Source organism: Oncorhynchus clarkii, chromosome 25 (genome assembly GCF_045791955.1).
Source record: "Oncorhynchus clarkii lewisi isolate Uvic-CL-2024 chromosome 25, UVic_Ocla_1.0, whole genome shotgun sequence".
Classification (NCBI taxonomy): Eukaryota; Metazoa; Chordata; class Actinopteri; order Salmoniformes; family Salmonidae; genus Oncorhynchus; species Oncorhynchus clarkii.
This window is the reverse complement of record NC_092171.1, coordinates 23004727-23021139: the sequence shown is the minus strand read 5'-3', so window position 1 is coordinate 23021139 and position 16413 is coordinate 23004727. Positions and strand designations below refer to the sequence as shown.

The following is a 16413-nucleotide window of genomic DNA, read 5'->3' as shown; positions in this document are numbered from 1 at the left end:
TTGGCAGCAGAGAACTGGAAGGAAAGGCGACCAAAGTAGGAATTGGCTTTGGGGGTGACCAGTGAGATATACCGGCTGGAGCGTGTATATACACAGACTCTGGGCCTAAATAACTGTTCTTTGCTAAAACTGTTTGCAATTCCTAGAGATTCATAAACAAATGTAGGGCCATCGTGTGAAAAATTATGATTTACAATAAATTGATTGTTCGGCCTTTCTTCTTCTTTCTTTTCTTTTACACATATATACCCCCCCCCCCCCCCCACCCAAACCCAAAGAGACAACAAAAATAACAACCAAACATACACAGAAAAAAAATCAAATAATAAAAATACATAAAAAGTATAATATGCAGTCACAGATAATTAAGCAATAATGCAGATTATGTTCTGTCTTTTTAAGAAATGCCATACGTCATCAACTGGAGCCTGCGCATCTCAGTTTGAGAATAATTTAAAGCGCCGCATTTGCGCGTTTCCACAGATTTATATATCATCTAAACTGCCTCATTCATTGCAGGATTCATGATTACTGTGAAAGTGAATAGTTTAAATATTTGTGAACAGGAGCCTCGTCTGGTCAGTCTGATGACAAATCCACACGTGAGCTCTGCAGCATTTGAACAGCAAGTAACAAGTCTTAACTGATCATCAAACCTCTCAACATAGATAGAAGTCACTTCTCACATCTAATTCAATTTTGCTTTATAGTTTCAAGTACCTAGCTACATTTGATAAGGTATGTCAGCGTTTGCTCGCCGTGACTGTTCATTGACTAACGAATGGGGTCAGATTTAGCGCCCAACCGTGTTTCCATAGGTAGCTAGCTAACGTAGCGAGCTAGTTAACCATTGATATACTTTTTCCACAGTGAAGTTGCCGAATAGCGGACTTGCAAAATCAAGATTAGCTAGGTATATTTGTTGTTGTTAAGTTAAACTATCGTTAACTTAGTTGGTTAACGTTAGCCACATTGACTAACCTTAGTTTGCTAGTTAACGGTTTAAAATGTAATTTATCTAACGTTAGCTAGCTACAGTAGCTACCTAGATTGATATATTAACTTACTAGCGAGCTAACAAAGTATCATAACTAACGTTGTTATATATTTAAAAATTCACAAACGACTTTCCACTTAGTTTCTCCATATTATTGTCCGCCAGTCACACTGAAGTGTCTCTCCACTGTTCTTATTCGACAATAAACAAACAGTTTAGAATTATTAAATCATACTTGTTTTCACAACAAATAACAAACGCTGATACAGTGCACGCACATCAAATCGCAATGGTCACATAACAAAAATATTTAGCAGATGTTATTGCTGGTGTAGCGAAATGCTTGTGTTCCTAGCTCCAACAGTGCAGTAGTATCTAACAATACACACACATCTAAAAGTACACATGAGCATTTGAATGAGTATGAAAGTAAACAAACCCATTTGGAGGTTGGTTTGGATCATATTTGACAGACCACAAATGTCCATTTAAAAGTAAATTTTCAACTCGCATAGAAGAGGCAGGTCTGATTTCACCTAAACTATAAGCTAATGTAGCCCAATACATTGTATTTGTATTAATTTGTGAAAAGGATGTTCTGGTTGTCATATGGGAAATCTTCACTAGTTTCCACTCCTTTTGACTTAATTTCTTTGCAGTGAAAACACCTGAAACTTTTCACTTTGGTTCCCTCTTGTAGACCCCCGTGATAGGAGTCAAACAAGGCCGGCCATGAGTTTTGTAGAGTATTCAGAGTTCATCCAGGAGGGCGACGTTGCAATTATCTTCCTCGGTCATGACTCAATGATGCCGGTCAAGGTGCAGCAGGGTGCCCAAACACAAACACGCTACGGAGTCATCCGCCACTCCAAAGACCTGATAGGCCAGCGCTTTGGCACCAAGGTCACCTGCAGCAAAGGTGGCTGGGTCTATGTGCTGCACCCCACTCCTGAATTGTGGACCCTCAACCTGCCCCACCGCACCCAGATCCTCTACACAACAGACATTGCCAACATCACCATGATGCTGGAGCTCAAGCCTGGCTCTGTTGTCTGTGAATCAGGTGAGAGGGACAAAACCAGCTGTTTTACAACTTTATGTAAGCTACTTTATCTGAGGACATGAGTTATTTTAATCTTTCCAAAACTTCACCCATTGCACTGAATAATTGCTTAGCATACTCATAAAGTAGAAATATTACATGTTTCATGTTCCCTGTAAGAGAGGGACACAGATAATGAGAAAACATCTGGAGGAAGTATTTGTCATAGACTAGTGGTAAGCCACTCAAAAACAAAAGGATAAATGTGACGCCAATTATTCTTCGAACAGAGGTCGGTAAGCAAAAGCTCCCGCTCAAGAGCCGAGGGAAGTGGTTGGGACAACATCACACTTGGCTTTTGGTGATGCATGCCAAGTTGTCATGATTATCAAGAGTTTAAAAAATATGTCTGTTTTCATTGGGTCACAGCATCACATTTACATTAAGGCCTGTTGAAGTTATGCTCTTTTAAAGCAGAGAGAAATTACTATTGTGGTTTTACATCCCATTATTAACCTATTCAGTTAAGCGGTCAGTAATTTATGACAATAACCTGATCTGAACTAGACTTGCGATGTTACACCACAGTAGTACCATCTAGAAATATTCCCCAAGTAAGGAGGGTGAACTGGTTGAATTCAATGCAGAGGTAAAGTGATTGTGTGTGGGTGGTTAATGGATGTTGACGCAGCCTGGGCTGTGTACGTGTCTGGCTTGGAGGGTCTGGGGGCAGATGGCTGCTTTTGCTGCAGTGCTTCATCATGTTTAACTGCTGTGCTGTTCCTTCCTTCCCGATTCACGGGTCATAGATGGAACACCAGTAAACTTGTGCGAATTCCCAGATGGCGTATCGATGAACAAAACTGCTTGGTCAGCCCCTGACATAATGGGGAGCTGCAACATGTCTGCAGTGTTGTCACATTTATTAGCCTCTTCATGTGGGTGTTTACTTTGCTTTGAAAAAGGTCTGGTTCCCAAACACATACACAGGGAGCAAAAAGCTAAGGCATTACTACAATGCACCATTGCATGCCGAGTCATTTTTGTTGGTTGGTTTTGAACTTGTGTAATATAATGTAGCCTAATTGAGTGATGAAAAACCCCTAATGTACCAACCTGAGTATCACCTGCCCTCTCATTAGATTTTCATTATTTTTCTGACATTGAAACCATGTTTCAATCTGTAGAAAATAAATACTTATTGGATGTCTGGTCAGATGTTATTCCTAAATGTTGATTATAATGGCTGACAAGACTGGAAGCTTATCAACTGATTATATGTAAAAATCTACTTTATTACCTGCTAATACATGAACACTGGATGACGACAATAAGCCTATCTAAGCGATTACTTGTCCAATCTCAGGGGTGACTTATATTTTGTGTCCTGAGTGACTTTGAATGAGCTATGTAAACAGGGAGTGATTTATCAGTTGGCTGTTCTGAGCACAGCATGTGTTGTAGGGGAAATGCACAGTCACATAGAGGAATCATCTAGATTGTGTTGAAGGTCGCCACTCTAGCCCCAGCCCTAGCAGAAGGTCTCATGTTCTGCTCCTTCACATGTCATTGTTTAATTTCTTCGCTGACCAGGCTCCATCCTGCTGCCAGGGATAGATTAGAACTTTTGATAGGAGTCCCAGGTCAGGGCTGTTTTCATCAACGCTGGCTTTATGGGAGAGCTAATGGGTTCTCACTGCTCAGAGCCTCTGAAGAACATGCCAAATGCGGCTGCCTTGTTATCCAATCAGGTGGCACCCTCGTGATGGGCTGAGTGCCAGTGCTAATGGCCGTTTTGTGAGATGGGGAGAGACTTTGGGCTCTTGTCCTGCCGCTCATCCTCCTCAGGCAGCAGAAATGTGCAATGTCTCTTCATTTACATTTGAGTTATTTAGCAGACACTCTTATTCAGAGTGACTTTGTGCATTCATCTTAATATATCTAGGTGGGACACCCACATCACAGGCATAGTAAGTACATTTTTTCTCAATAAAGTAGCTATCAGCAAAGTCAGAGCTAGAAGGGTGTGGTGATTATTTAAGATACGCTGTGAAGAGGTAGGGTTTCAGGTGCTTTCGGAAGATAGGCAGGGACTCTGCTGTCCTAGCTTCAGGGGGAAGCTGGTTCCACCATTGTGGTGCCAGGACAGAGAAAAGCTTGGACTGAGCTGAGTAGGAGCTGCCCTCCCATAGGGGTATGAGGGCCAAGAGACCAGCGGTGGCAGAACGGAGTGCTCGATTTGGGGTGTAGGGTTTGAGCATAGCCTGAAGGTAAGGAGGGGCAGTTCCTCTTGCTGCTCCGCAGGCAAGCACCATGGTCTTGTAGTGGATGCGAGCTTTGACTGGAAGCCAGTGGAGTGTGCGGAGGAGTGGGGTGACATGGGTTCTGCGTTCTGGATAAGTTGCAGGAGGTTGATGGCACAAGCAGTCAACAGCGAGTTGCAGTAGTCAAGACGGGAGATGACAAGTGCCTGGACAGTCAATTTCACACATCAGCAAACCATACTCACAGATGGTGCTCTATCCCTCGGTTTTGACCTCTTTCGCTCTCATTCAGTCTGTCTCTGGCTTTCACATGGCAGGCTTATTAAATTAACAAGGCCACTCTCAGATTCTGAATAAGCTCTTGTAACCAGTGGAAGATAGAAATGGCATGTCCTCGGTGCATGCCATGCTACAATTTGCAGAACAAATAGGCCTTCACATGTACTTTGTGAGGAATGTTCCTGCTTGGTAGTACCATGGAAGGTGACTAGATGTTTTAGATATTTGCGATTTGAAGCACCTTAGTGCGTAAGAATTGTCATAGTACAACATCACACACACACTTGAATAGGATTTGAGCAAATAGCAAAGAGTTGTGAATGAAATTAGGCAGTAAACTAGACTGAACAAAAATATAAACACAACACATAAAGCGTTGGTTTCACGAGCTGAAATAAAAGATCCCAAAAATGTTCCATATGGAAGAAAAGCTTATTTCTCTCAAATATTGTGCACAATTTTGTTTACATCCCTGTTAGTGAGCATTTCTCCTTTGCCAAGATAATCCATCCACCTGACAGGTGTGGCATATCAATAAGCTGATTAAACAGCATGATCATTACACAGGTGAACCTTGTGCTCGGGACAATAAAAGGCCACTAAAATGTGCAGTTTTGTCACACAACACAAGCCACAGATGTCTCATGTTTTGAGAGAGTGTGCAATTAGCATGCTGATTGAAGGAATGTCCACCGGAGCAGTTGCCACATAATTGAATGTTCATTTCTCTACCATAAGCTGCCACCAATGTCCTTTTACATTTTGAACCGAGTGCCCCGTGGTGGGTTTATGGTATGGGCAGGCATACAGTGCCTTTGGAAAGTATTCAGACCCCTTGACACATTTTATGTTGCAGCCTTATTCTAAAATGTATGCATTTTTTTTCCCTTATCAATCTACACACAATACCCCATAATGGCAAAGCAAAAATAGTTTTTGTAGGTTTTTTTGTTGTTGCATTACTTTGTTAAAGCACCTTTGGCAGCGATTACAGCCTCGTCTTCTTGGGTATGACGGTACAAGCTTGGCACATCAGTATTTGGGGAGTTTCTTCCATTCTTCTCTGCAGATCCTCTCAAGCTCTGTTAGGTTGTATGGGGAGTGTTGCTGCACAGCTATTTTCAGGTCTCTCCAGAGATGTTTGATCGGGTTCAAGTCTGGGCTCTGGCTGGGCCACTCCAAGGACATTCAGAGGCTTGGCCCGAAGCCACTCCTGTGTTGTCTTGGCTGTGTGCTTAGGGTCGTTGTCCTGTTGGAAGGGGAATATTCGCCCCTGTCTGAGGTCCTGAGTGCTCTGGAGCAGGTTTTCACAAGGATCTCTCTGTACTTTGCTCTTTTTTTCTTTCCCTCGATCCTGGCGAGTCTCCCAGTCCCTGCCGCCGAAAACATCTCCACAGCATGATGCTGCCGTGGATGGTGGCAAGTTTCTTTCCAGAAGTGACGCTTGGCTTTCAGGCCAAAGAGTTCCATCTTGGTTTCATCAGACCAAAGAATCTTGTTTCTCATGGTCTGAGTTTCCTTTAGGTGCCTTTTGGCAAACTCCAAGCGGGCTGTCATGTGCCTTTTACTGAGGAGTGGCTTCCGTGGAGTGCTGCGGAGATGGTTGTCCTTCTGGAAGGTTCGCCCATTTCCACAGAGGAACTCTGAAGCACTGTCAGTGACCATTGGGTTCTTGGTCACCTCCCTGACCAAGGCCGTTCTCCCCAGAATGCTCAGTTTGGTCGGGTGGCCAGCTCAAGAGTCTTGGTGGTTCCAAATTTCCTCCATTTAAGAATGATGGAGGCCACTGTTTTCTTGGGGACCTTCAATTCTGTAGACAGTATTTGGTACCCTTCCCCAGATCTGTGCCTCGACACAATCCTGTCTCGAAGCTCTATGGACAATTCCTTCGACCTCATGGCTTGGTTTTTGCTCTGATATGCACTGTCAACTGTGGGACCTTATATAGACAGGTGTGTGCCTTTCCAAATCATGTCCAATCAATTGAATTTACCACAGGTGGACTTCAATCAAGTTGTAGAAACATCTCAAGGATGATCAATGGAAACAGGATGCACCTGAGCTCAATTTCGCGTCTCATAGCAAAGAGTCTGAATACTTATGTAAATATATTTTTTATAAATTGGCAAAAATGCCTAAACCTGTTTTCACTTTGTCATTATGGGGTATTGTGTGTACATTAATGAGGGAATACTTTTTAGAATAAGGCTGTAACTTAACAAAATGTGGAAAAATTCAAGGGGTCTGAATACTTTCTGAATGCACTGTAAACTACGGACATCAAAGACATTTTATCGATGGCAATTTGAATGCACATAGATATGTGACAAGATCCTGAGGCTCATTGTTGTGTCATTCATCCACCTCCATCACCTCATGATATGTACACAATTCCTGGAAGCTGAAAATATCCCAGTTCTTCCATGGCCTACATGCTCACCAGGCATGTCACCAATTGAGCAAGTTTGGAACGCTCTGATTATCGTGTATGACAGCGTGTTCCAGTTTCCGCCAATATCCAGCAACTTCCCTAGACATTGAAGAGGAGTGGGTCAACATTCCACTGGCCACAATCAACAGCCTGATCAACTCTATGCAAAGGAGATGTTGGGCTGCATGAGGCAAATGGTGGTCGATCCACACCCCAACTTTAAAAAAATAAAATATTTTTTGTTTTTAAGTGTTTCTGACCAACAGATGCATATCTTTATTCCCAGTCATGTGAAATCCATAGACTAATGCATTTATTTCAATTGACTGATTTCCTTATATGAACTGTAACTCAGTAGAATCTTTTGAAATTGTTGCATGTTTTATATTTTTGTTCAGTATACAAAGCCTTGGAAATGGTTTACCATGCAGCACTACCCACACACAGCATCATACTAAAATGAGTAGTATCCTTTCCTTCCGACCCTTCATAAAGTTGTTGTTTAGACCAGACACTTGTGATCCAGTTGAAGGTCCAGGAGAGACTCAGTAGTACAGCTCTCAGCCCCTCTGCTGTGCCCCTGGCTCTGTCAGTCATCCGGTTAGTCGACTGCTGTGGCGTTAGCAAGTCAATGTACCGGTGTGGGGTAAACATTGCCCCCATTGTTGCCATGAGAACAAAAGCAGCAGTGACGCAATTTCAGCAGCACTGTAGCCCATCACCATGTTCCCCTGCCTTGTCACATGATCACTTCAGATGCGATCAGACACAACTGCAGTTGTTGTGGTTATATGACACTCCAAGGTTTGATTACACTTTTGATGCTTGCACAACTGTACTACTGTACATCAGACACGTTGATTTGAGTATAATGACATGAAAATGGAACCACTTCTGTATGGATCTGTTTTCTACATTTTTCTCAGTTGTTGTGAACGCCCCAGTCATCTATAACAGGATTTCCCAAACTCAGTCCTGACCTTTTGCCCTAGCACTACATAGCAGATTCAAATAATCAAAGCTTGATGATGAGTTGGTAATTTGAATCAGCTGTGTGCTAGGGCAAAAACCAAAACGTGCACCCGGGGAGGGGAGGGGGGGGGGGCAGGGCAGGACTGAGTTTGGGAAACCCTGATTCATGACACCACCACTGCTACTAGTCTCATAACCCATTCCCTGTATGTTTTGTTTGTAGGCACGGGCAGCGGCTCTCTGTCCCACGCCATCCTGCGCACCATCGCTCCTACTGGTCATCTACACACTGTGGAGTTCCACCAGCAGCGTGCTGAGAAGGCGGCTGAGGAGTTCAGGGAGCACCGCGTAGGCCACCTGGTCACCGTCCGCAACCAGGACGTCTGCAAGGAGGGCTTTGGAGTGACGGGGGTTGCAGACGCTGTCTTCCTGGACATCCCCTCCCCCTGGGAGGCCGTCAAACATGCCAAGAATGCCATGAAGAGGCAGGGTAAGAAGGGGTGTGCATGTGTAGAAGCAGCAAGGAACTTATTCCAGAGAACATGACTTTGGCTTGTCCACTCATGAATCCCAGCCAGCCTTTGTTCTCTGGCTGTGCAATGTAGTACAGTCAGTGCCATATTGGATATTGATCCGGGTCAGCAGAGCTCTCATTAAATGTGCCCTTGGCTCAGCTCATGCTTGTTCCTCTCTGTTACTTCCTTGTCACATGGATGCAGAATAACGTGACCTGACTAAAGAGCATGCAGTGGTCTCCATAGAGATCAGGACCCATGTACAGTGGGGACAAGCCTGGGCAAGTTGGCAGCTTTGTGGGGTGGTCAGTATGTGTGTGTGCGTGACTGTATAGGCTAAAGGTGGGACATGGGTAGAATACATCACAAGGTTATGAATTATTCACATAGTGCCCTAGGCTAGTACAGTTACTTACTTAGGATCACTGGTTTATAAACAGCTTTATAAAATATTTGTATAATCCCAAGGTGCATAAACAGATGGAATGTGGGACATGGACTAGTAACGGTGCAGAGAGACTCCAGCACCCTTTCCTACCTTCTCTCCCGTGGTAGACTGTTCAGTCCTCCCTTCTATGGTTTTCACGTCTGCGTTTTCCTCTCTAGCTATCTGACTCCCCCTTACACACAGAGCCACAAGCAAACAGACAGATATCTGGATGTAGAATCAGTCTCATGACCATACAGGGTTATGTGCTGCAAGGAGGTAGTGTGAGTCTCCTTTAGGCAAGGCACAATTTTGTTCCCTCTCTTCAGGGCTGAGACACTGGAGTCCCAGTCTCTATCTCACACTCCTCTAGAGGACTGGACACTATGGAGCCGTCTCTCTCCATGCTTCAGCCAAGGGCATCTAGCATTTGACCTGTCAATTATACTGCCCTTGTGAGCTTCACATGCTCCTGTACAGTCTTGTGTAACCACTAATAAAGGAGATTTCCGTGCATTTTCCTTTCCCTGCTTTATATTTGGTCTGTAGTATCTGGGAACCAGGGTAAGGGGAAGAATGTGGAGCAGAGGAAATGGCTGCCTTTTTTTCTCTAATTCTTTTCATTATTTGGCCAGTGGCCTGCACCTTTTATTTAGAGAAGCTGTGCTCAGAGGACCCTAGATCCTGGCACAAACCCTCCTGCCCCCCACACACCCCCTCTGTTTGCCAAAGACATGGGGCCGATTGTGGCTGTGTTTTGAGCTTTCCAGAGAGAAGTGCTACTCCTATTTGTCAATGGAACGTCTTATCTGAGAGATCCCAAGTTTCCAACACTAGACATTGGCTGTGTCCGAAATCTGGCTTGTCTATTACTTACTTAAACTGCGTACTGTACTAATCGTACTACATACCATTTAGAACATACTGTTTAGTGAAATCGAATGCAGTAAGCAAGGAATATCAGCATACTAGGCTCATCCTTCTGAGAATACGTCATCTTATACCCTGACTACACGACGCGAGCGACGCAAAACACATTTAGAAATCTGTTACTCAATTATTGCACCCACACTGCTCGCGCGCGTCAACGAGCATCTGCGATGCCAAGGGCTAAAATAGAAGTCCTTTCTATTCCTGACGCAGATCGCTCTGCAAGTCCTGCCTCTCCCATCTCCTCATTGGTTTATAGAATCAGGTACCCACGTGGCATCTCCTCATTGGTTATACCCATGTGGGTGATTGAAAGACAAACTGTGTTGCCGGTGTTGTGGTAATACTATGACAGTTTAGATGCCAATCACAATATAAGGTCAAAGATCGAAAAAGCCTGGAAGGAGAGATGACTAGAAACGATTTGGTTGACCGTTTTATGTGTGGATTAATTGTCGGAGTAGAAGACCTAAACAACCTAATGTTGATAGCGCAGGAAAAATTAACTAGCACCAGCAAGCTAACTAAATAGGACAAATTAGCTAGCAAGTGCAAGCTAACTAGCTAAATTGCCATAAATGTTTCATGCCTTTCGACCTGTTCCCAAATTAATATAAATGGTTCAGAGTTTGTTTTGATATTTTAACCTGCGTGTCGTGATCGCGTTTGGTGTAGGGGGACAAAATACATTTATGCACGATGGCGCGCGCAGCCGGTTTGGGTTTTAATGCACAATTGCGTTGATTCCCGCCATTCGTTGATTTTTAGTACAGTGTAACCCCTCAGCTGGTGTCAGACAAACATGGGTCTCGAAAGACTGTTCTCTTCCTCAATAGTGTGCAGCAAATTCTCAATAGTGTGCAGTAAATTCTCAATAGTGTGCAGCAAATTCTCAATAGTGTGCAGTATGACATACTGGCATTTAAAGCATACTACAGTTTCAGAATTTCACATACCATAAACATTTATTTTTTCGCATATCCAAAATGCCTGCTATTTGTAATGCAAGTACAGGTATTCAGACGCGGCCACTAGTTTTTGTAAGGGCTTGTCTAGTAAGGAATATCTTACTTTACTTCGACTTTGGTGTGTGTGTGTGTGTGTGTGTGTGTGTGTGCTTGGCACATACTAGTAAATGTCTGCATGTGTTGCTTGCTGGACTCGTTAGGCTAAAAAGCCACCTCACTTTGTAGATTTAATGATAAATTCTTAGATTTTGGCTTGTGTAATAGACATGTGAATTAGACAACATTCTTTCCTCAAGTCTGTCAAGGTTCTTGAAGATATTTAATGATGTGTGTAGGCTGTTTCTCTGGATACTTTAGCCCAGTGGAAACGCATGCATAGTCTTCTGTGTTTGTGATTCTACCCACTCGTATTGCATTCTGCTTCATCTTTCAGATCTATGTATTACAACACTGGTCCTGTGACTGATTTCTTGTCACCATAGAAGCAAAACATGCGCACAAACACAATCTCCTCCCTGGAGCCTGAGTGTTGCACGTCCAGGTTTTGGCCAGAGAGGAGGAGGTGGTGGAGGTAGACTAGAGAGCAGGAGGATGAGATGATTCTAGTGACCCTGGGTTAAGTGGATCTGCTGTGATCCTGTTAAACTACACTAATGAGTGGCAGGGCTGTCCCTCTCTCCCACTCCACCTGTCCTAGTCCAACTGCTTTACTCTATCTGTCCTTACACAACCCTCTGTTATCCTTATTAGGCCTGGCCACACAGAACGCACACAACGTCCCTGTTTAATGATGAGGGCACTTGACAATTCCTGACAGTCTCAGGACTGCTCAGACTGTTGGGGCTTTTAAAGCAGGCCTTAAAGCTGAAAAGTCTAAGCAGTACATTTGTTTTTTGTGCGCCATTTCTATGTTTCCCATTCCTAACTTTAGTTTTTACTTCTTTTACTTTCGGTTTTCTACACCAGCTGAAAATAAAATGTTTGTTATGTAAAATATATTTCACAGTGGTTTAGTGGTTTAGATGGTACAATGATTCTCTACACTCTACATGCTTGTTTTGTCACATAAACTGAAATTAGGTGAACTGTTTTAGAATCTTAGCAACCAGGAATTGGTGGAGCAATTTCTGCATATTGCACCATTGACTCATCTTTATTGGCTGGCCTACCCTTCCTTGAAGACTTTTATGAGATAAAATATAATGTAAAAAAATAGATATAGATATTTATTTTCAAAATGCACTAGCTATGGTCAAAACATCTGAGGCTAGGCAGCCTTGGTCAGAATGCAAGGCTATCTCAGATATTTTGACTAGCTAGTTGTCGAATGCCTTGAACAATAGCTCTCACACACTTTCTGGATTTGTGTTGTAGACAACCTGGTCACCACTAGCTCCACCTCTTCTGCTTCTCTCAATCAACCAATGGTCAACAAGGGTCATCACCATAGCAACTACAATGACTTGAGCAACCAGTGGAACATTTCAATGTGTTCTTCTTTAAACTCAACACGGGTCATGTGTATAGCATTTTATTCCTTGCTTTTAAAATGGTTGACTTGCTTCTTCGGTGTTCAACATAACACACAAGAACAATAAGATGTTTATGATTAGGCCAATATCTCATTGTTGTGGATATCTAAAAAATCTTTGGCTTTGTAAATCTCTTGACGTGTTTGATATCAGCATTGGAATCCAATTCACCAGCCGAGTCTGTCTTCTGAATCACAATATGCCTCTTAAAGGTGGCTAGAGGAGTGTCCAAAATCTCCATTAGGGATGAATAAACCAAACTCTGGAAGTTTACATAGATACTGCCAAAAGTAAAGTGTGTGAGATTGAAACAGAATAACTGACTCAATAACTGTCTCTCCTTTTCTCTGCTTATTTGTCCTCTCTATGTCCCCACCCCTTTCTCTATCCTGTCCCCACCCCTTTCTCTATCCTGTCATCTCCTTCTGTCCCCACCTCTCTCTCTCTGCAGGGGGTCGTGTGTGCTCCTTCTCCCCGTGTATTGAGCAGGTGCAGAAGACTGTTGAGGCGCTGGCTGATGAGGGTTTCCAGGAGATCAGCACTCTAGAGGTTCTGCTGAGGGTGCATGACGTGCGCTCAATCACACTCCCCTTGCCGGACTTTGGGTCCGACCAGCCCTTGGAGACCCCGACTGACACCCCAGTCCCTAGCAATGCTTCTGTTCTCTGTAAGACAACCACGCCACCCAGGGACATGGCAGGGCACACTGGCTACCTTACCTTCGCCACCAAACCCTCTGTGTAGAGGACTGACTGCTGGAGGTTGGAGTGGGCAGAGACTGTTGTCTAGGAGACTATGGCTGGGGAACTACACAAGGTCTAAATGCAGTGCTGATGACTTGAGACCTAACCTGACTCGGGTGGAAAACCTGCTCAGACTGATTTCCTGTACTTTACCTTCCTCTCCACTGCTCAGCTAAAACTCTACATTTCAGTCGACAGCTGACATCCTTTTGGAGAGAGACATGATTGAGAAATTGCTGCTGTTTTAGGCTATTTCCAGTGTCTTTCGTAGACTTTGATGAATGTATACACACAAACTCACACATCCCTAACACACTTTAACAGAGGGAGGAAGAGCGGGCTAAGTGGGATTCTATAAATAGGCTGCTGATTGCTGAGGGTCTCTACACAGGGCTGTGAAGAGCTGTCTGAGAGTTTCGCTCTTAGTCTGTCATGTACAGTCGCTCTAATCACGCTACTGATATGTTCTTGCATCATTCAGAATTGAAATAATATTATCTTATCCCCCATTGTTACCCAGTTTCTCTCTCTCGAGGACAGTTCTTTTTTTTTTTTTTTTTTGCAATTTTTACATTTGTAGAATGGTGGGAGAAATTGTGTTTTGTCTCAGCTGAGGGGGATGCTGTAACAAGGCTAAATAAACACCTTACCATTCTTCCTACTTCCCTCTGCTTGTGACGTTTTCTTTAACTATGGTCTGCTATTATCGTCATTGCTGGATGGCCGGTGGCTCCAGACCAAAAAAGGCAGAGAAATGGCAGCCGTTCTAGGCTGGGAGGAGGAGATGTTCTCCACTGCTCTCTTTCTCTTTGTGAGAGACTGTGAACCTCACTCTTTGATTGGTGGGATATTTTTTTATTGAACCAAGGTCTCTTTTCCATATTAGCCCAGTATAGCACCACAATACACAAACATTAAACTACACATTCATATATACAAAATACATGTTATTATACACGAAAAGCAAAACACAATCATAAAAAATACATTCTTCTGTAAAAAGGTCCCCTAACAACCTGAAATGCCCTAGAGGCAATATTTGTATTGTAGATCATTCCAGGAAATTGAAGTCTGATTTGCCTAACTCATCTAGACACCGAAGGTGAGTTAACCAGCCCTTCTAGAGTTAACCAGCCCTTTGAACGGGTTTGGTAACTTGACATTTTAAATCTTAACAGTGATGTTAGGTCAATCGGAAGTTTGTGGAGCAGGACTTTGAAACAAAAAGAGAGTGTAGTGATCTACATGACTTCAAAGAGGTCCACCCAACCTTTATGTAAAGAATACAGTGATGAGTAATAAAACTCCTGTGATAAAATGAAGGGTGCTATGAAAAACGGCTGCCAACTGTTTAAGCATAATCAAGAATTTATAGAAAGGTTGGCTGCACAATCTGCTAACTAGAGAGAGACTAAATCTGTTTATATAAATCTTAATTTCTTATTAAGCTCAGTCATATGTATTTTAAACAATAAATCATTGTCAATCCAAATGAGAGCATTGTCTCACCTGCAGTCTGGTGTCATCCGCCTGTCCCCAGCTAAAGAAGGTCTAATCTGGAGGACAGAAACTGGGAATAGCAGCTCTGAGCCCCTGGAAATCCTGCCCTTAATCAGCTTGTCATTTGCCCTGCTGAGCTGAGTTGTGGTACTAACTAATCGGTTACATTACCAGCTAAAATATTGTATTCGGATTACAGATACTTTTGAAAAACGAGTTTACTTCTGGGATTACTTTTACATTTCTGAATGACATTCAACTCAGCATTGAAAAAAGGTGCAGATTAAGTTTTTTCCTTCTGAGCGAGTCTGTCCACAAGTCAGAGACCACTATGATGACACCAAATGTGTTTGATGAATCCCTGTTTGATGAGTTACAAAAACAGACAAACGCAGTCTGCATAACATAACATACAAACGATGGTATGTTTCTTGTCTATATTGAATACATAATTTAAACATTCACAGTGCAGGTTGGGAAAAGGTATGTGAACCTCTAGGCTAATGACTTTTCCAAAAGCTAATTGGAGTCAGGAGTCAGCTAACGTGGAGTCCAATCAATGAGACAAGATTAGAGATGTTGGTTAGAGCTGCCCTGCCCTTTAAGTTTGCTATTTAAGTTTGCTATTCACAAGAAGCATTGCCTGATGTGAACCATGCCTCGAACAAAAGAGATCTCAGAAGATCCAAGATTAAGAATTGTTGACTTGATTAAAGCTGGAAAGGGTTACAAAAGTATCTCTAAAAGCCTTGATGTTCATCAGTCCACGGTAAGACAAATTGTCTAGAAATGGAGAAAGTTCAGCATTGTTGCTACTCTCCCTGGGAGTGGTCGTCCTGCAAAGATGACTGCAAGAGCACAGAGCAGAATACTCAATGAGGTTAAGAAGAATCCAAGAGTGTCAGCTAAAGACTTACAGAAATCTCTGGACCATGCTAACATCTCTGTTGACGAGTCTACAATATGTAAAACACTAAACAAGAATGGTGTTCATGGGAGGACACCACAGAAGAAGCCACTGCTGTCCAAAAAATATTGCTGCAAGTCTGAAGTTCGCAAAAGAGTACCTGGATGTTCCACAGCGCTACTGGAAAAATAGTCTGTGGACAAATGAAACTAAAGTTCAGTTGTTTGGAAGGAACACACAACACTATGTAAAGAGAAAAAAAGGCACAGCGCACCAACATCAAAACCTCATCCCAACTGTAAAGTATGGTGAAGGGAGCATCATGGTTTGGTGCTGCCTCAGGGCCTGGACAGCTTGCTATCATCGACGGAAAAATGAATTCCCAAGTTTATCAAGACATTTTGCAGGAAAATGTAAGGCTATCTGTCCGCCAATTGAAGCTCAACAGAAGTTGGGTGATGCAACAGGACAAAAACCCAAAGCACAGAAGTAAATCAACAACATTAGAATGGATTCAACAGAAGAATATATGTCTTCTGGAGTCCTGTTCTCAACCCGATTTGAGATGCTGTGGCATGACCTCAAGAGAGCGGTTCACACCAGACATCCCAAGAATATTGCTGAACTGAAACAGTTTTGTATAGAGGCACTGTCCAAAATTCCTCCTGACCATTGTGCAGGATGATCTGCAACTACAGAAAACATTTGGTTGAGGTTATTGCTTCCAAAGGAGATTCAACCAGTTATTAAATCCAAGGGTTCACATACTTTTCCCACCCTGCACTGTGAATGTTTACACTGTGTGTTCAATAAAGACATGAAAATGTATAATTGTTTGTTATTCGTTTTAAGCAGACTGTGTTTGTCTATTGTTGTGACTTAGATGAAGATCAGATAACATTTTAT

General features: G+C 42.9%; 1 protein-coding gene across 2 annotated transcripts; it reads left to right on the top strand.

Moving 5' to 3' along the window:
• Positions 1-500: 500 nt before the first annotated feature.
• LOC139383277 (tRNA (adenine(58)-N(1))-methyltransferase catalytic subunit TRMT61A-like) lies at positions 501-14041 on the top strand. 2 transcript variants are annotated; one of them, XM_071127722.1, is made up of 4 exons: positions 501-738; positions 1698-2060; positions 8209-8475; positions 12809-14041. In XM_071127722.1, exons 2-4 carry the CDS (start codon positions 1730-1732, stop codon positions 13099-13101), a joined length of 891 nt encoding a protein of 296 aa, XP_070983823.1. In that variant the 5' UTR covers positions 501-738; positions 1698-1729; the 3' UTR covers positions 13102-14041. The 2 variants fall into 2 exon arrangements, with proteins under 2 accessions (XP_070983823.1, XP_070983824.1); XM_071127723.1 differs by having other exon boundaries at positions 1657-2060; positions 12809-13755.
• The last annotated feature ends 2372 nt before the right edge of the window (positions 14042-16413 follow it).